Below are 20904 nucleotides of genomic sequence, written 5' to 3'. Positions count from 1 at the left end.
AGAACTGCCTTAACTCTTCCATATTCTTTGGTTGTCTTCTGTGTATGGCTCTCTTCAAGTCATTCCACAGCATCTCAATAGGATTGAGATCTGGGCTCTGACTGAGCCACTCCAAAAGGCGGAGTTTGTTCTTCTGAAGCCATTGTGCTGTGGATTTGCTGCGATGTTTGGGGTCATTGTCCTGTTGCATCACCCAGCCTCTTCTGAGCTTAAGTTGATGGACAGACACCCTCACATTATCCTGGAGAATTTGTTGATAAACTTGTGAATTCATTTTCCCCTCAATGATGGCAAGCTGTCCAGGCCCTTATGCAGCAAAACAGGCCCAAATCATGATGTTCCCTCCACCATACTTTACTGTAGGGATGATGTTTTGATGTTGATATGCAGTGTCCATTTTACTCCAAATGAAGTTCTGCTTGTTCCTTCCAAATAGTTCAATTTTGGTTTCATCACTCTACAAAACATTTTCCCAGTACCGTTTTGAAGTGTCCAAGTGCTCTTTCGCAAACTTCAGGCGTTCGGCAATTTTCTTTTTTAATAGCAGTGGCTTCCTTCTTGGTGTTCTGCCATGGACTCTTTTCTTGTTCAGTGTTTTGCGTATAGTTGACTCATGAACACAGATGTTAGCCAGTTCTAATGACTTCTTCAAGTCCTTTGCTGTCACTCTAGGGTTCTTCTTTACCTCATTGCTGATTTTGCATTGTACTCTTGGGGTCATCTTGGCAGGGCGCCCACTTCCAGGCAGAGTAGCCACAATACCAAATTGTCTCCATTTATAGACAACTTGCCTAATGGTAGACTGATGAATATCTAAAATCTTTGACATGACTTTGTAACCCTTTCCAGCCTTATATAGATTAACAATTCTCGATCGTAGCTCTTCAGACAGCTCTTTTGTGCGAGGTGTGATTCCCTTCTGGATAGGCTTCTTGTCAAAAACTTAAACTTTATAGTGTTTTTTTATCAATCAAAGTAATTCTAGGCCACACCGCTGAACTCGTTTCATTAAATGGACTCCAGGTGTGCTAAATTCGGACTGCAATGAGCTTTTTAAAAAGTCATTAGCTTAGGGTTCACTTACTTTTTCCAACCTTCAGTTTCACAGTTTGAATGATTTATTCAATATGGTCAAAAGTTTGCTGAAAATCTGTGTATCTTTAGTTATAGGAGACTGTGTTTGTTCATTATTGTGACTGACATAAAGATCCGACCATGTTTTATATGGGAATTAGACATAAATATAGATAATTCCTAGGGGTTCACGTACTTTTTACTTTGACTGTATTTGTATATGTATATACAGTATATGTATATGTATGTGTATTCTTATGTGGAAAATAGCAAAATAGCTGATACAGCTCAGGAGTCTGGCCACTGATGTATGGTGGCCCCCTCCAAGACCTTTTTCTACCTTGTTCACGCTGCTGCCGGGATAGACTGCAGCCCTGTGTGACCCTAAATTGGATTAAGTGGGGTTCAGTATATTATGTTTTATGATATTGTATGTATGGACGTGAGTTTCATAAGAATGAATTCAACTGAATGATTTTATTTTTTTTTACAACTATAAAGTGCCTTGTTTGTGCATGTACAGAATGAAAAACAGAGATATATAACTGTATCTCAAAGACCTACCAAGAACTGACTTAGAAAATTAACCAGTTTTATGAAGCCATCATGGAGACAAAGAAAGGAGGCCCACACATTTCAGTATTAATGTAAGTAATTTGTGATGTTACTGAAATTGAAAAGTGCTGTCTTAAATAGGCTAGCTGAACATCTGTCCATTTTAATGTTGTATGTTCAGTCTTATTTATATTGAAGTCACAGATCTTTTTAAAGGCTAGTTATATTAATAATTCTAGAATGCAGTGCAATTGGAAGTGTGCTTTACATTTTAGAGATTAGCTTCCTGTTTATGTTATCATTATTTTGCATCCATGTAACTTCACAAGGTAAAGAAATCTGAGGTCCCTTCCTGGTATTTATTATGTATACATCAAGAATCCAGTAACAAATTACACAAAATGATCAATTAGCTATAAGAGACCACGGTAAACAGGATATAAATGAGGCTTGAGGTTGTTTATGACCTGCGGGTTCTGTGCACTTAAACATTTCAGAATGTAATGCATCACTCTGTTGCAGCTGCTTACTCTGTTTATTGTGTTAGAGAGAAAATAAAGTTTTGATGAAATCCTGCCTTTCAGTCCAAAAAGCCTTGGCATTTTCCAGAACTTGTTTGGTATTTTGTAAGATGTATTCTGTAAACCGTCTCCCCCATTGTGAAATAAATTATATGTATGCAGATTGTTTACTTTAAAATTAACTTACCACATAATGTACCAGCTTAATAAGAAATATTTACTGGACTCATCCTTCTTAATAGAATAAAAAGCTCTTCCACTTAAAAGTGTTGTGTTTTTGTACAGGATATTTAATAGTATCATGTCAGACAGCTTGTCAATAATAAGTGGATGAGATCACAAGGATAACTAAAACTCTAGGCTATGGTCGGGTTTACATAGCATTGTTTAAGAGAGTTCAAAGACAATGTGGAAGTCAGAATGAAACTAATGCCAACCCATATTCTTTCCTTAAATTACCTGATTATTTGAGCACAAGGACATTTCTTTAAATGATTAAGTTTTGAACACAATTTCCTGTACATGGCATGTTGTGACTATTTTAATGTCATGAATTATTCTAAATACGTATTGTGCCCAAAGCACCAAAATGGCAGCACCCATGAAAACCAAAATTGAGAAAGAATGATATCATGAAAACAATAATAAAAATATAAACAATCATATAAAATGTAATGTTCCTGACCATACTTAATGCTTAACATTCCCAGCGATTACTTGTTGTTTTCTGTATTTAAGCCAATTTAAGTCTGCCTACACTGTACTTACACTTTGTCTCCTATGGATAGTTTCATTACCCTTTTATAGTAGAAATGGAAGGAGTCCTCTGAGAAAATGTATACTGACACGTGGAAAATGTGGAAACTTCACACAGACAATGGCCAGGCTAGGAATTGAATTCGGAACCTCAGAGTAATGGGGCAGCAGTGCTAATGACTGAGCTATCCGAGCAAAACCACCTTTTCATTGTACTTCTTGAAAATAGCAGCCATCCTACCTCCAGTTGACGCACTTAATGATGGTCTTCAATTTTGTTTCAGCAGTTCACTGATCTTCACACCTTGCTCCGCTGTACACTTCTGAGCTCTGGTGTAGAAATACATACTAGAAAAAATGATAAAAACAGAAAACTGGAGTTAGAGTATCTAATTACATGATACATATGTTCTCATCATCATCCATTCATCCATTTCTGTCTGGTGTTTTTTTATATAGTAGGGGTTGCCACAGAGGTGTAGGCTGTTTAAATCTCTAGAGCTGCAAAAACAGACGGAAAGCAATGTTAAAAATGTAAAATGCCACACCTAAAATCTCAGGATGGTTTAAACCCCTTTTATAAATTAAAATCCTGCATCTGATCCCTTAAAATTGGAATCTTGTTTTTAAATCCGATAGCCAATTTAGTTATACACATACTTTTCTCTAAGACAGATGTGCTAAGGCACTAAACAGCTGTTCATGCTGGAGTCTGAGCAACATAATACACCTTCCAATTCCTACAGATGTAAACATATGGACACAACTGTGGAGTGTAATAGTGTTATGTAAATTACTTTTTACAAAAGTATCAGATATACAGTAGATAAGTATAGTCATGGCCAAAATTATCAGCACCCCTGGAATTTTCCCAGAAAATGCACCATTTCTCCCAGAAAATTGTTGCAATTACAAATGTTTTGGTATACACATGTTTATTTCCTTTATGTGCATTGGAACAACGCAAAAAACAGAGAAAAAAAGCCAAATCTGACATCATTTCACACAAAACTCAAAAACCGGGCTGGGCAAAATTATTGGCACCCTCTACTTAATATTTGGTTGCACACCCTTTGGAAAAAATAACTGAAATCAATCGTTTCCTATAACCATCAACAAGCTTGTTACACCTCTCAGCTGGAATTTCCAACCACTCTTCTTTTGCAAACTGCTCAAGGTCTCTCAGATTTGAAGGGCGCCTTCTCCCAACAGCAATTTTGAGATCTCTCCATAAGTGTTCAATCAGATTTAGATCCGGACTCATTGCTGGCCACTTCAGAACTCTCCAGCGCTTTGTCTTCAACCATTTCTGGGTGCTTTTAGAGGTATGTTTGGGGTCGTTGTCGTGCTGGAACACCCATGACCTCTGACGCAGACCCAGCTTTCTGACACTGGGCCCTACTTTGCGCCCCAATATCGTTTGGTAGTCTTCAGATTTCATGATGCCTTGCACACAGTCAAGGCATCCAGTGCCAGAGGCAGCAAAACATCCCCAAAACATCTTAGAATCTCCGCCATGTTTGACTGTAGATACTGTGTTCTTTTCTTCGTAGGCCTCATTCCGTTTTCTGTAAACAGTAGAATGATGAGCATTACCAAAAAGCTCTACCTTGGTCTCATCTGTCCACAAGACATTCGCTCAGAAGGATTTTGGCTTCCTCAAGTACATTTTGGCAAACTCCAGTCTGGCTTTTTTATGTTTCTGTGTCAGCAGTGGGGTCCTTCTGGCTCTCCGGCCATAATATTTCATTTCTTTCAGATGGTGACGGATAGTTCGAGCTGACACTATTGCACCCTGAGTCTGCAGAACAGCTTGAATATGTTTTGAAGTTGATTGGGGTTGTTTATCCACTATTCGGACTATCCTTCGTTGCAGTTTTTTATCAATTTTTCTCTTCTGTCCACGTCCAGGGAGATTAGCTACAGTGCCATGTGTTGTGAACTTCTTGATTATGTTGCGCACAGTGGACAAAGGAACATGAAGATCTCTGGAAATGGACTTGTAGCCTTGAGATTGTTGATATTTTTCCACAATTTTTGTTCTCAAGTCCTCAGACAATTCTCTGCTCTTCTTTCTGTTCTCCATGCTTAGTGTGGCACACTCAGACACACAACAGAAAGGTTGAGTCAACTTTTCTCCATTTTAACTGGCTTCAGGTATGATTGCTATATTGCCAGCACCTGTTTCTTGCCACAGGTGAGTTCAAACGAGCATCATATGCTTGAAATAAAACGATTTACCCACAATTTTGAAAAGGTGCCAATAATTTTGTCCGGCCCATTTTTGGAGTTCTATGTGACATGATGTCAGATTTGTCTTTTTGTCAGTTTTTTGTGTTGTTCCAATGCACATAAAGGACATAAACATGTATATACAAAAAAATTTGTAATTGCAGCAATTTTCTGGGAGAAATGGTGCATTTTCTGGGAAAATTCCAGGGGTACCGATAATTTCGGCCATGACTGTAAATGTGCCTCAATCACTGTGCAGCCACTGACATGCAAAAGTTATAAAATATGTATATTTATTTGTTTTAGGACTGAATATAGAAGGTTGAATACATATATGCTGACTAAAGTAATGGTCTTTGCCAGTGTAAAAGAGCATCGAACTGAGCCCACAGTTCACTTTACTTTTGAGAAGGTAATTTGTTCATTGGAGTATTTTTACTTGATTTACCAAAGATCAAAAAGCAAACATGTTTGTCTTCTACTTATAATTGCATGATTCATAGTAGTTCTGCTTTTTCTCCACTAGGCTGCACCCTAAAGTTTTCTGTTAGTTTCAGGTGTTCCACTTTCACGCCCATTAAAATGCCTTTGTAACAGAAGAAAAATGTTGTTGGACCAGCACTGAAAGCCGAAGAAAGCTGACAGCTATTTTGGCACAGAGTCACGTGAATCAAGGTACTGGCTGGCACAGGAGCAAGGCAGACACCTGCACTGTGCTGAACATCAGGTCCATCACAGGTATTACTGTAATTTAAAACAAATCCTACATATCTGTTTTAAAACAAGGGGACAATTCTTCAGCATGTTAATCAGTTTTCCAGGAAAGCACTTTGAATTTCATTTGATCAGGGCTACTAAGATGTGCTGTGCCAACTGCTTTCAGATCGTCACATTGTCTTTTCAGGGTGTAGAGGCAAACACAAATTCTATTTATAATTAAATAACAATGATGTTGCATATGTTCTGTGGTTAAAGCAAATTGGATTTTGTATATCATCTCTAATATATTTTCTAACTTACTGATTTGAGGTGGGCTTCCATGTCAGGGAAATTCCACTCATTCAGAGGCAGGCTGGCATTAAATGGCTGTTAGGAAAAAATAATGTAGTAGAAAAAAAAGATAAAAAATGCTTTGTAACTGTACTGTAATGATGTGACCAGGGCAGGGCTGTTTTAATGAAGTCTAGCAGAGACTGACTCTGCTTAATCACATCTAAAGCATTTGGAAATTCTATTCAAGTACTGCATACTCCCCCTGCTGATGAACTATAAATGTTATGATCTTTGACAACTTTCTCAGATCTTCATTATTTCTATGTGTTCTCCTTTCATTGCATAGCCATAACCGTATGAAATGAAAGCTCAGTGTGTCGCCCTCTCCAGTAACAATAGGCACTCTTGTTATATCTGTTCATATTTCAAACAGATTACCTACTTCATTTTCTTAAGGAGTCACAGACTAGCCTGCCATCAGCAGGACTCCAGTCAATCAGAAGTATACACTCTGAGCTTGAGGCAAGTTTATCAGACAATATGCTTTTGGACAGTGAGGATAAATCAGAGTCTGAGGCAAACATCTATGCATGCACAGGGAGAAAACGCAAACGCCAGGCCGACACCAAGTATAATTAAATAAACAAGTAGGTCTACCTGTCATGATACTTGTTCTTATTATATGTACAGTACATTAAGTAACCATTGCCAACCTAAGACTGATTACTTTGATTTATAATAAATCAAACACCATTGTTTCAGCTCTTTTACAGATTGAATATTTGAATTATTTTAGAGTTTGATCCATTTTTCCTGAAACCCTTTATAGACGAAATCATTGCAAAAGTGAATAGATAGCTAATTAAGTTGCTTTGCAACTCACGTCCAAGACAGAGGAAGACTCCAGCGTTTGTGGATGACTGCGCAGAAGCACTTGCAAATCTTCCAAATTCATGTCTACATTTTCTGTATTCTCTGTCATTTCGGGCCTGCAAACCAAAATAATGTAGATTAACATAAAATCTGTTGTGAAAAGGACAGACCGTTCATTCTAACTAGCCAAGGCTAATAAATCCCATTTGCCTAATTTCTCCAAAATATTGAGTCCCACAAAGTCCTACTGTCTACCACAGTGGTCCCCAACCTTTTTGACAGCAAGGACCACTTTATTAGATGCAAATTTTTCCACACACCGGTCGGGGGGGGGGGGGGGGGGCAGTTTTATACACAATTTACATAACATTTCTATTATTATTAAGTTATTAAGCAGTTCGCATACGTTTGCAACCTGAGATTTTTCTTCTTTTTTTGCATATAACAAAGACATATGCTTTGCATTTGCCATTCCAACAGACTGCACATCACAAACATTAACACTGTTCGTGTCTGCCGTTTCTATAGGAGGGTGACAATGAGTTAAATTCCAATGGATGTTTTTCTAATGTTGACAAGCAATAAGCAAAAGGTATCACTGAAAACCACAGAAAACAAAAACAGCAAAAAAAAAAAAAAAAAAAACAGTACGAGGAAAGTTCGAAGAAAGAATTTTTTTTACAATGTTTCTGTTTGGGGATCGTTGTGCAAACGTGCACATCTGAGCTGCGACCACAGATCTAACTGCTCTGTGGATGATTCATTCAGGCATTTCAAGGTCACTTCGTTGTAATGAAAGCATCTGCTGAATGTACTTCGTAGTAACGCGATTTCTATAGACTCGTGTCATATGGGGAAACTGTCGGGACTGTAACAATACTTTGTTGTAATACTCTCTCACTTCGGTCTCTCTCCTCTCTCTGCGCCGCTGCAAATCCCCGCCCGCCAAGCGTTCTGAAAAGTCTGAGTGAGTCTCCGTTGCCGGCAGTTCTCTCGCAGCCCGGCTGTCAGACGGCAGGTAGTGGGTCGCGGACCGGTGGTTGGGGACCCCTGGTCTACCACATGACTTGGTAGTTTCTTCCCAGTGTCTGTAGTTTACTGCATAAAGAGAATTTTCCATTTGTGCAAAATCTACCTTTAACAAGTTGTTATCTGTGTTTCTGTGTTCTTGTTAAAGAACTCTTTTAAAACAACATAATTCCTGTTCTAATTTAAATCATTCAGTCATGTCACTTCTTAATCTCTATTTGCTTAAAGTGAAATGGTTCAGCTCCTTCAGTCTTTATTCATAACTCATACCTCTTAGCTTCAGAATCAGCCTAGTTGTTCTTCTCTTCAGTTTCTATAGTGCTGCTAATTCTTTTTTTCTAATATGGAGACCTAACCTGTACACAGTACTCCAGATGAGGCTTATGTGTTATACAGCTTAACAATAACGTCACTTCATTTGTACTCCACACATCATGATATACACTATATGGACAAAAGTATTGGAACACACCTCTTAATTATTGAATTCAGGAATGCCACAGGTGTATAACATCAAGCACCTAGCCATGCAGTATCTGTTTACAAACATTTGTAAAACAAAATGGGTTGTTCTGAAGAGCTCAGTGACTTCAAGTGTGGTAATAAGATAGAATACCAACTACCACGTAAAGTCACAGAGTTGGATCAACAACTGCTAAGATGATTCCATAGCTGAAGAGTTCCAAACTTCCACTGGCATTAATGTAAGCACAAAAACTGTGCAGCGGGAGCTTCGTGAAATAGGTTTCAATGGCCGAGCAGCTGCATGCAAGCCTCACATCACCAATTCCAATGCCAAGCATCGAATGGAGTTGTGTAAAGCATACTGCTACTGGACTGTGGAGCGGGGGAAACATATTCTATAGCGTGACGAATCACACTTCTCTGGCAGTCAGATGGGCGAATCTGGCTTTGGTGGATACCTGGAGAATGTTTTTGCCTGACTGTATTGTGCCAACTGTGAAGCTTGGTGTAGGAGGGATAATGGTGTGGGGCTATTTTAAAGGGTTTGGGCTAGGCCCCTTACTTCACGTGAAGGGCAATCTTAATGCTTCAGCATACCAAGACCTTTTGGACAACACTATACTTCCAACTTTGTGGAAAGAGTTTGGGGTAGGCCTTTTTCTATTCCAGTATGACTGTGCCCCAATGCACAAAGCAAGGCCCATAAAGACACGGTTGGATGAGTTTGGTGTGGAAGAACTTGACTGGCCCACACAAATCCCTGTCTTCAACCCCAGCGAACTTGGAATGGAGATTGCGAGTCAAGCCTTCTCATCCAACATCAGTGCCTGACCTCATAAATACTCTACATAATGAATGGGCACAAATTCTCACAGCAACACATCAGAATCTTGTGGAAAGCCTTCCAAGAAGAGTGGAAGCTGTTATAGCTGCAAAGAGGAGACCAACACCATATTAAAGACTATGCATTTAAATGCATTGTCAATAAAATACCTTTTGGTGTAATGGTCAGGCGTCCCAATACTTTTGTCCTTATAGTGTTTATAATCTAACATTCTGTTAGCTTTTTAATGCCTTCTATACGTGGTCTGGATGTATATTACAAGTCCTCTACAACTAGGTCTTTCTCATCAGGTGTACTTTCAAGTTTCAAACCTCCAGTTCATGTAATTAAACATTTTTACTTCCTAAGTGTAAAACTTACTTACATTTACTTACATTAGACTTAATTTTCTGCAGACTTGCCCAAGTCCATTTGTAATGGTTCAGTTGGTTTTTGATTATTTAAAGTTAATCACCTTCTACTTTATATTCTTATCATGATCATAGTGACTTACAAGATTTAGAGTTCAATGATGGAAGGATGGATTGTGCCTGTCTATACTGGACACCTTATGTCATTTTTTTGCAATTGGATTCTAGGTGCTTGAAGCAATCTGCTCAGGGACCCACAGTATCTCAGATTTGGAGCCTGAGCCGGCAGCATTGATGCCCTACTCTGCAGGCAAAGCTACCTACAAAGAGTGCATTACTGTACTACTGAGGCAATATATTAAGGTCAAAGTCAAAGTGAACTTTATTGTCATCTCAACCATATACAAGTATACAGATAGACGAAATCATGAAGCTCAGGGTCCACAGTGTAACAACATGATGTACAAATAATAAATTACAAATAGAATTAAAGTTTAAATTTAAAATTAAAACACACAAGACAAGACATTGTGCAGAGACAAGACAAAGAAGTATCAGCAATATTAACGTGCAGTTAGCAATATGAACATTGATGCAATGTATGGTATTTGCAATCTAGATATATAAATACTGTATAGTCAATAGATATATAATATAATAAATAAATAATAAATAATAGATTGTGGCACACGGCTGGGGGTGGCACCCAGCCGGGACGCCCAGGAAGACAGGAGGAGGGCTCATACCTCCTCCAGACCACGAGGGGGTGACCACCCTGGTTGCTTTGGGGGCCACGGGTACAGAGCTTGGAAGTTCAGCCCTGTAGGGACCCATGGTCACCACCAGGGGGCGCCCCCATGCCTGAAGTTTCCTGGACCCCAGTACTTCCGCCACACATGGAAGTGCTGGGGGGAAGATGTGTGGGGACACCCGGAGTGTTTCCGGGGATACAGCCGGCACTTCCGCCACACTGGGGCGTGTCAGTGGGAGATTGCTGGTACACACCTGGAGCACATCCGGGTACAGATAAAAGGGGCCGCCTCCCTTCACAAGGAGGCTGGAGTCGGGAGAGAAGGTGGACAAGGTCTCAGGAGGAGACACAGAGGCGGCATGAAGAGAAAGGCAGTGTGGTTGGCCTGGACTTTGGGGAGTCTATGGGTTGTGGAGCACTGAACTTTGTAAATAGAACTTGTAAATAAACGTGTGGTGGTGACTTTAAACATGTCTGCCTGTCTGTGTCTGGGACTCGTTCAACAAGATATATATAATACAGAAATAATCAGTGTATGACAATAGATGTTTAAGACATGTGTAAACAATGACAGGTCAGAATGTTTCACGGCAGAAGGATATCAAGAGTGTCAAAATACTTAAAGGTCAGTATGAAATTTTCAGTTCTTTTCTACATGCACACTCGTCTTTGCAGGAAAGTGGCTTGCATGTATAAAAGTTCTGTTTTTTTAGAGGTGGTTGAGGCAGTGTGGAAGATCCCAGGGGACAGCATGGTGTTAAGGTGTCTAACAGCTTGGGGGTAAAAACTCTCCTGCAGTCTGGCAGATCTGGCTTTGATGCTGCAGTATCTTCTCTTGGATGGCAGAAGTGTGAAAAGTCCATGTGAAGGGTGTAAGGGGTCCTGCACAATGCTGCAGGCCTTGCAGACACTGCGTTTGTAAAATATGTCCTATAGTGAAGGGAGAGGCACCCCAATAATGTTCTCTGCTGTCTTCACTATCCTTTGCAGGCGCTTGCGGTCGAATATGTTACAGTTGCCATACCAGTCAGTGATGCAGCTGGTCAGAACTCTCTCAGTGGGTACCTCTGTAGAACATGGTGAGAATGGAAGGGGGAAGACTTGCTCACTTCAGCCGCCTCAGGAAGTGTAGTCTCTGCTGGGCTTTCTTGATTAGTGATGAGGTATTATGTGTCCACATAAGTTCCTCAGTTATGTTCACACCGAGGAACTTGGTACTCCTAACAGTCTCCACATCTAAATCATTGATGCTGAGTGGGATGTGGGCAGGATGTGATTTTCTGAAGTCCACAATTATCTGTTTTGTCTTGTCAACATTGAGAGATGGATTGTTGTCTTCACACCATGCAGACAGCCATTCCACCTCATCTCTGTATGCTGTTTCATCATCCCTGCTTATCAGTCCCAGCACCATCGTATCATCTGCAAACTTTGCATCCGGCGCCGCCGTGAGTGGCAGCCTTTTCAGCAGCTCCGTGTATTGTGAATTTCCCATTGGGATTAATAAAGTATCTATCTATCTATCTATCTATCTATCTATCTATCTATCTATCTATCTATCTATCTATCTATCTATCTATCTATCTATCTATCTATCTATCTATCTATCTATCTATCTATCTATCTATCTATCTATCTAACTTGATGATGTGTGGTTGGTGTTGTGCATGGCTGTGCAGTCGTGAGTCAGCTGGTGTTATTATAATAAGAGCCACCACACGGGTGTAAATGGTGAGGACAACTACTTAAATGCTTCAGTTGTCCCAGAAGAAAAGTAATGAGAGTCCACGTACTGCATTTTTCTTTCATAAAAATGATGATAAATGCAACATTTAAACTAATTAGTTCCTGAAAACAATTACCTCCTTAGAGCTGTATATTTCTTGGTTAAAAATTCACAAATTAATGCTAGCAGTGTGTTTTGCTTATTCTCAAGTTTCAATGTCATGGGCTTTAGAGTATTGAGAGATACCTGCTGTACTTACCGCTCAACACCTGGATGCTTGGCTCTTTTCTCAGAGAGCCCTCCAGAGGTCCCCAAAGCTCGGCCTTCCAAGACAGACTGTACCATAGAAACTGGCAGGACAGGCGGTTCAGCGCACACCTCACAGGAGCCTAGAGGCACAGCCTCCCCACATGCTTGGACGCTGGGACTTGCTGGCTCTTGTTTGATCAACATCAAGCACTTGTCCCTGGCAGCAGAAAGACAAAATGTGTGAAATTAGTGATAATCTAACTTTTAAAATAGTCAGGAAAGCAATTTTAGTTGAAGATTTTATTGTGAACACTCATCTTTGCCCTAAAATTGTTTTAGTCTAGTACAGGGTTGCATGGGCCAGAGACAATCCTGACAGCACTAGGTGAAAGGTACTAGTTCATTTCAGGGCCCACATATGCACAGTCACTCTTACAGGCGACAATTAAATGAAAATGTCCACAAATGGCATATGAGAAGAAAACCAAAGAACATGGAGAAAACCATGTGGAACATGCAAACTGCACACGGACACTGATTAGTCGAGATCTGAACCCAGGACCGTGGAGCTGCAGGTCAGCAGCATTTACTCTATCACTGCAAAACTGTATTGGCAACACAGATTATATGAAAAATTACGCAACATGTTCTTATCCTGTATGGTACAAGTGTAGCTGTCCATTAATTCTAGAAAGATGTACGTTAGCACACAGTAATTCAGTGAGATTTATTACTCCCAAGACTAACAGCATGCTTTAAAAAGGTCAAGTTAATTGTCATGTGTATATAGTCTCTTAAGAAGAGTTGGCAAAATACAAAACAAAAACAAATAAATAAAAAGTACAACATGTAGTATGCAACATATATACATACAAATACATAAAGTACAATGTGTACATATAGTATGTATGGACAGCAGGGTTGTAACACTGCTTTTCATGGTTCAGAGAAACAATGTGAATGATCATTAGAAAATGATTCTGAGATAGAACAATCCTCGTGAGAAATGTTTTTTTATCTCTAAATGTAGCTGACTATTGGTTCACTTATGGCTGGGCCAGACTTGCACAGGAATTTGAGTTTTGTTCTGTCAATGCAACATCCTCACCTGGACTCTTCTGATGGTGTTGGCAGGGTTAGAGAAGCTGACTGAGACATGTCTGTAACATCAGAAATGATTGGTCCACTTGCTATTTCTGTGTTGTTGGAGCACATGGCACCTTCTGAGGAGGGCTGCAAGAAAAGAAGAATATATTTTAAAAGCAATGCCACCTATGTTGAGCACTCTCAAATGACATCTGGAATAATTATTTAGAAAATGATTTGACAGAGTTACTATTTAAATTTTGTCAGTTGCCTGGGAAGACATTGTGGAACAGGCTAGTAGCAAGGCTGAAAAAGTTACTTTTGGATTAGCTAGAGGCTGAGCTGTACCTGTGCCATTTACTCCTTCCTGATTTCCTCTGTTGCAGATTTTTGACATTGAATGTTTTTAATATCTTTAACCAAAATCTAATATTAGTTAAAGGGATCTGAATGAACAAATAACACATTTTGTAATGAATTTCTTTTTTTTTTAAATAACAAATTTAACCAACACCAACTGGGATTGTGTGAAAAAGTATTTATACCCTAGTTAAATGAACTTGAGTCAGTAAAACACAGCCAGTCCTGCTTAACATAAATCTCACTTATTTTGTCCCTTCCCATTGTAGGCAAGCTACAAACACATAACACCACAGTAAAAGGACATTTCTGAACAGATTAGGAAAAGGGGGTTGAGGGGGTTGATATCTCTCACTTCTGCAAGGGATTATAGGGCGGCTATTTCTAAGGTTCTGGGCCCCTACCAAACCATATTGACAGATGAAATCTTAAAATTGAAAATACAGGCTGTCCGCAATTACTTCAAGGAAGCAGCATATAGTGATCCCTGGAAGTTCCTAACATCCATTCACATCCAAAGAATGGCAGGCTTCCATTGCTTCAGCAAAGCTCAATGTTCATGAGTGTTTTATAGGCAGATAAGATATAAGTGGAACATTTTGGACAATAGGTGTCCCATTTTGTCTAGCGTAAAGCAAGCACAACTTTCCATGGTAAGAGCTTAATACCAACAGTCAAACACAGTGATGATAGCATGATAGTGTGGAGTTGCATGATCAGATGTCAACATCTATATGTTTACATCTTTAGAAATTAATTTATTATTGGATTCTCATCTGGACTTTTTCCCTAGAAATCTTGGTGCAGTGCATTACGAGCATGGCGAGTGGTTTCATCAGGACATTTCTGAAATGGAAATGAGATACTAAGGCAAGTGGAGTCCCAGTGTGCTTGTTGACTATTTCTGCCAAATACAGCAGAAAATTGAACACTCCTTCCCTTTAGCTGAGATACTTCCAGTCTGCATATATAGTATAAATATATGTTCATGGTAAATTTTAATTATGTGTCACTTTGAATATTTGCATGACAAAGTCTGATTTAGATATTTGAATTCAGCATGGAAAATACTGTAAGATTCACCTATATTGATTCATGGGACAAAAATAAGTTACATTTTGTTATCCAGCATAATGTGTTCTTAGATTTGTATACCTTAAGCTGTCAGGCAAGTTAATGGATTTAAGTCTAGTGAAATTCCTGCCATGTTTGTTTATATTTGCTCTGTGACAGCTTTTTTGTTGAAGAAGTCCTTTGACCATATGCAGTTGTGGTATGATACTGTCTGCTTTTGTCTTCTCCACCAAGGGTTTATGACACTGTCGGGCAACCAGTGCGCTGTGGAATTTTCTAGGGGTGCAGTGAAAACTTTTGTAAAATATTTAAAATTGCTAGTGTTTTTGAACTTTTGGAAGCTCTTATCTCTGTGAGCAAGGTTTTTCAACACTTACGGAAAAGAAGTCTAAGAAACGCGAGAGACTTCAAATGATCGACAAGGAAATGCGCGTCTGTCTTTCGAAAATTGATCCTCACATCAATTTCATATGTGCTGAAAAACAATCTCAACGTTCACATTAATTAAATTTAAGATTTATCCTTTGATTCCTTTATTAATAAAATGTCTTTCAAACTTGTAAAATTAACTGTTTTTATTGGTGATTGTCCATAGATTGTGTCGTCACGACTTTATTTATGGGCAGTCCCTCAGGTGCGCCACGAAAGAAAATTTTTGGACTTAGTGCACCGCAACTCGAAAAAGGTTGCCTTTCGCTGGTTTATGAGAAATATAGTCGTGCTCATAAGTTTAAATACCCTGGCAGAATTTGTGAAATATTGGTCATTGTTTGGAAAATATAAGGAATCATCCAGAAAACTTTCATTTTAATTAGGGAGTGTGCTCATGCAAGGCAATTTATCACCTAATTGTGTGTGCCCTTTTAAAAATTATAATGATAACTGAAATCACCCAAATGGGCCTGATCAAAAGTTTACATGCCCTTGAATGTTGGGGCTGATAATATACATACAGAATGACACACAGATGTTCAAACTAGGGGTAATTGAGGGAGAGTGTCCACACCTGTAACCATTTGGATTATAATTGGTGTCTGTATATAAATAGTCAATTAAAATTCAGGCAGAGCTGCACAGGCTTTGCTGGATAGCAAGCCACGGGGCGAGCAAAAGAACTTGTCAAAGGACCTGCGAGAAAAAGTTGTTGGTTTGTATAAATCAGTAAAAGGATATCAAAAGATTTCCTGAGATCTGAAAATGCCTGCCAGGAATGTTCAAACTCTGATTAAGAACCGGAAAGTTAGAAGTCCTGTTATTACCAGACCACAGTCAGGTAGACCAACCAAGATTTCACCCACAACTGCCAGGATCATTTGTCGAGTTGCCAAGAAAAAGCCACAAACAACTTTGGCTGAGATACAGGCTTCTTTGCAAATTAGTGGTGCTGCTGTTTCAAGATGCACAATAAGGTGGTACTTGAACAAAAGTGGACTGTGTAGTCGAGTTGCAAGAAAAAAAGCCTTTACTGTGCCAACATCACAAAACAGCCTAATTACAAGATGTCAAATAGCATCTAGACAAGCCACAAAACTTTTGGAACAAAGTCCTTTGGAGTGATGAGAGCAAAATTGAACTTTATGGTCACAACCATAAATGCTGTGTTTGGAGAGGACACAACAAGGCCCATGACGTAAAGTAAACCATCCCTACTGTGAAGTATGAAGGTGGATCTCTGATGTTCTGGGGGTGTATGAGCTACAGTGGCACAGGTAACTTAGTGAAAATTTATGGCAAGATGACTGCAGCATGTTACCAGAAAATATTGGAGGACAACTTGCATTCATCAGCCTGGAAGCTGCACATTTGACGCACTTGTGTTTTGGATCATTGTCATTTTGGAAGATCCAAATCCAAGTTGACCTTTCGGTTGGTACAGCAAAGAAAAGTGAAGGTGGTGAAGTGGCCATCACAGTCTCCTGACTTCAATTTCATTGAGACACTTTGGGGAGATCTCAGACATACAGTTCATACAAGGGAACCCTAGAAATTACAAGACCTGGAGGCTTTTTGCCAAGAAGAATGGGCTGCTCTACCACCTGAGAAAATCAAGGGTCTCATCCACAACTATTACAAAAGACTGCATGCCATCATTGATGGTAAAGGGGTCAATAAACAGTATTAAGAACTAAGGGTATGCAAACTTTTGAACAGGGACCATCTCATTATTTTCCTTATTACTATGTTTTGTTAAATGGTTGGGCTGTTCTGTGATGTTTTATAATTTAACTTGGATTCCATTGAAAGTACAATAAATGTTTATTGCCTGTTCAGTCACCTTTTCTTTAAAGTATGGTAAATATCTTACAAATTCTTCCAGGGTATGTAAACTTATGAACACAACTGTATATGAAGGCAAGTAAAGCAAGAATGTTCATTGCATTCATGCAGAAGACACCCTGTAACTTAAGCTCTTAAAAGTAAGTGACAGTTAGGCTCAATTGTATCATGTGGTCTGTATAATCATATAGGCAAATTGATTTTGTGGCCAGGGCGATGGACTGTAAACTACTACGCTGTTGCATTCCCACCACTGACTCGCTGTACAACCCTGAGCAAGTTGTTAAGCTTCCTGTAATTAAAACTATTAAAAGAAAATCTACCAATTGTTCAGTGGTCTTGTAAAGCACCTTGGGATGGTGTCCACTATAGCAACGTGCAGTAAAAAGGTAATACATTCACTCTTTGTGCCACTCATTCCAATTGAAAAATCCTGAATGATTGTCAACCATCCATTTTCCAATGCAGGGGTTTGAAGTACTGAACACAGTACAGAAAGCAAACATGAACATTCATTGATGACGAGCCAGTTTAATATCAGGAATCAGTACTGCTTTGCCCTGACCAGGGGCCTCATGTATAAACGGTGCATATGCACAAAAATGTTGCGTACACCCATTTCCACTCTTACTTCGAAAGGTTTAAAAACTAAACTTGGCATAAAGCCATGCACATTTTCACGGTAGCCCCCTACCTTGCGTACACACGTTTCTGCTTGGTTTTGCAAACTGCAGGCACCCAGCGTCACAGCAGTGCTACTGCTTCTGTGATCTGCTTTTCTTTTTTTAGATTCACATCTATGATACAGGTTTATCAAATGTACAGAAATTAATTGCATATTGTTTACAAATTTAACTCACTTAATTGTAATCCTTTTGTAACAATAACATGGTGCATGGAAAAGCCAAACTATCCAAAATTCATGGTTGCTTTAGCATTGTTAGAAGACTTGCAAATGGAAGAATTAGAAGAGAGTATGTATTTACAAATAATGGCTTCTAAGTCGATGTCAGTTTCCAAGTGCTATCCTCTTGGAGCTGTGTTCTGAACTGGCGGCGGCTTTACAAAGGCAGACTTTGAAGAATTGTGCTCTACCTGCTCCTTTTAAAGTCCTACCCACTCTCAGGTTTTTAGCCAAGGGAGCTTTTCAACGTGAACTTGCTGATGATCGGGTATTTCTCAGTCATCACTGAGTCATGCCATTCCAGCTGTATAGATAAGATTTCCTTGCACTGTGGTTGCATCAAAGAGCAATTTGCAGCAACGTCTGGTTTTCCAGTTGTAATCAGAACGGTTAACTGCATGCACATTGCTATTGCAATGATTCCGGACAAGTTACATCAGCCAGGGATGAATCACCAAATGAATGAGCTGACATTACATCATCTATAGCTGGAGAATCTATAAAAACGATAGATCCGCACAGTGCAGGGGCTTTTTCCAACTAGTGCGGCAAAAGGCAAGGAGTCCTTTTAAGGATTGTGAGTCATCCCAAAGTAAAGAGCAAAGAATCGGTCCGTTGTGGTGCTCAGTGCCGTCACTACGCTATAAAGGCGCCTTCAGATAATGAATTTGCTTATGTAAATAGAAAGTATTTTCAGTCTATTAATGTGCTGCTCTGTAGTGCACAGAAAGTGTGCTGCAGTGTGCAAGTATGTACCTGAAGAGAGGTGTTATGATGAGCCTGACTATGCCCCACCAAATGATCACCCAAGTTGTACAGCGTTACAGCTTCATTTAATTGTAATTAGCAGAATGTTAAAACAGGTAATCAGATGCAGCATTTTTTTTTAACCAGTTCATTTAATTTGTGGTCAATATCATATAGTACAGCCCTTATATTTCTTAGTTCATTGGACACATCTCTTACAGCATCCACTATTCCATTTTGTGACTCCTGAACAGCATCCGTCAGCACACAGCCAGATGGTCTTCCTGCAGTTTCCGAGGCAGAGGTGTGTGTGAGGCCAGTGCCCGAAGACTACTTAGCACAGCAGCACCATCACTGCCTGAGCATTGCATGGGGGTCAGTTTTTGTAATATTGTCTGAAACAGAATAAACAGATGGTGGGCTGCAACTCATCTTTTCATGTCAACTGTGATATCTGACCACTTCTTTTTTCTTTCGGGAACACTGCAACTTTCTGAACTTGATGTTTCGAGTGTCTCCGCCACACTTTTGTTTCTTATACCACTGTGTAAGCCAACAAATAGTACATTTTTCCTTGCCTTGCATTCACTTTTTTCATTGTTTTTTAACCAAATGCTGAATGGAAGATGATATTTATATTGATTTGCATATTAAAATATGCAAAAACTCAGGGTGGGGCTGTAGGTGTGTGCACGTGCGTTAAATTTCACATTCATTCGGATTTGTAAAGGGGAAGTGTGTGGAACTTGCCAAACGCACAGATTTATGCATCTGGATTTTTTTGTCCTTATGCTATGCTTTAGTGTGAATTCTACACATGGCATTATACATGAGGCCCCAGGGCTGTTTCCTGCCTTGCACTCAGGGCTGTCAGGAAATGCAGTGGCTACCCTCTCCTTGACCCTGAATTGAATTAAGCATATTTGATAATGTTGCTGTTGAGTACGTATTTGGGTTTTGTGATGGAACACAAATTGATAGAACAAAAATACACAGAGAAAACATCTCAACTCTATATGCAACACATTTCAGCCAGAACCTGAACTGGGGTTCAAGTACTATGAAATCACAATTCCATTGCTGCATCACTGATGCATCATGAACTACAGCCATTTCTAAACACTTTAAAATGGGTTGTGTGTCTTTAAAATCAGCTCATTTAGTAAGTTTACCTTATGTTTCACCTCTTTGAATAAAATAAAAATGCACTGATTTAAATTGTTTTTGCATAGTGTGTTTTTTTCAAATGCCTGTTAGATTATCTCTTGGGATAATCTTCACTCAAAGGCCTACTTTGTGATTCCTACCCATTCACAAGTACCAAAAATGGCTTTTACTTCTTATCACAGGCACATCCTGTGTGTTTTTAGCTTTCTTATCTGATTTTGTACTTACTGACTGAATAAAGTAGGTTTCATGAAGATCTTCCATTGACAGTAGGTGGCCAAATTTGGAAATCGGAGGGGAAGTTGACCCATCATCCAGCATCAGAGGTCTGTGAGGAGTAAAAACAGAACCAGTGATATTTATTTCATTTATGGTGTATGAAGTTCAGAAACATCAAGTATCACATAAGATGTGTATGTTATTTTAGAGAAATTAATGGAGTTGTATGTGTTTATGAATTAGAGGAACCTTATACAATATATGTATTGTGAGAGAAGAAAAGACGGCTGTGCATAGATGATGCCTGAGATTGTGTATTGTAAAGAGTAGTGATAATCTGGAGCCCACATAATGAACCTTCCAGAACATGAATGATCTGGACTGGTCTCAAATCAATACTATATCCTCAGCTTCACATCTGTCATACCATAAAGAACTGGATGCAGGCAGTAGCGTAGCGTGGGTGTCAGCCGCCCGGGGCGGAGGAAAATTCCGCCGCCCCCTTATTTAGGTATGGTTCAAATTTTTACAAGATATTATTATTATTTATTGTGAAATTTTGCCGCCCCCTAAAAGTGCCACCCGGGGCGGGTCGCCCCTGCCGCCCCCACTACGCTACGCCACTGGATGCAGGGTACACACATTTACAAAT

General features: G+C 39.4%; 1 protein-coding gene across 1 annotated transcript in view; it reads right to left on the bottom strand.

Moving 5' to 3' along the window:
• hsf4 (heat shock transcription factor 4) overlaps positions 1-20904 on the bottom strand; it is a 52794-nt gene that overhangs the window by 5768 nt on the left and 26122 nt on the right. The window contains exons 7-12 of the mRNA XM_028808883.2: positions 20262-20361; positions 13527-13651; positions 12429-12635; positions 7015-7120; positions 6159-6224; positions 3148-3254 (exon numbers count right to left, since the gene is read on the bottom strand). Coding sequence (XP_028664716.2) covers positions 3195-3254; positions 6159-6224; positions 7015-7120; positions 12429-12635; positions 13527-13651; positions 20262-20361 — 664 coding nt within the window. The 3' untranslated portion in view covers positions 3148-3194. The remainder of the gene's footprint in view (positions 1-3147; positions 3255-6158; positions 6225-7014; positions 7121-12428; positions 12636-13526; positions 13652-20261; positions 20362-20904) is intronic.

Source organism: Erpetoichthys calabaricus, chromosome 9 (assembly GCF_900747795.2).
Source record: "Erpetoichthys calabaricus chromosome 9, fErpCal1.3, whole genome shotgun sequence".
NCBI lineage: Eukaryota > Metazoa > Chordata > Cladistia > Polypteriformes > Polypteridae > Erpetoichthys > Erpetoichthys calabaricus.
The sequence above is the reverse complement of the archived record's forward strand: the minus strand, read 5'-3'. Positions and strand labels throughout refer to the sequence as shown.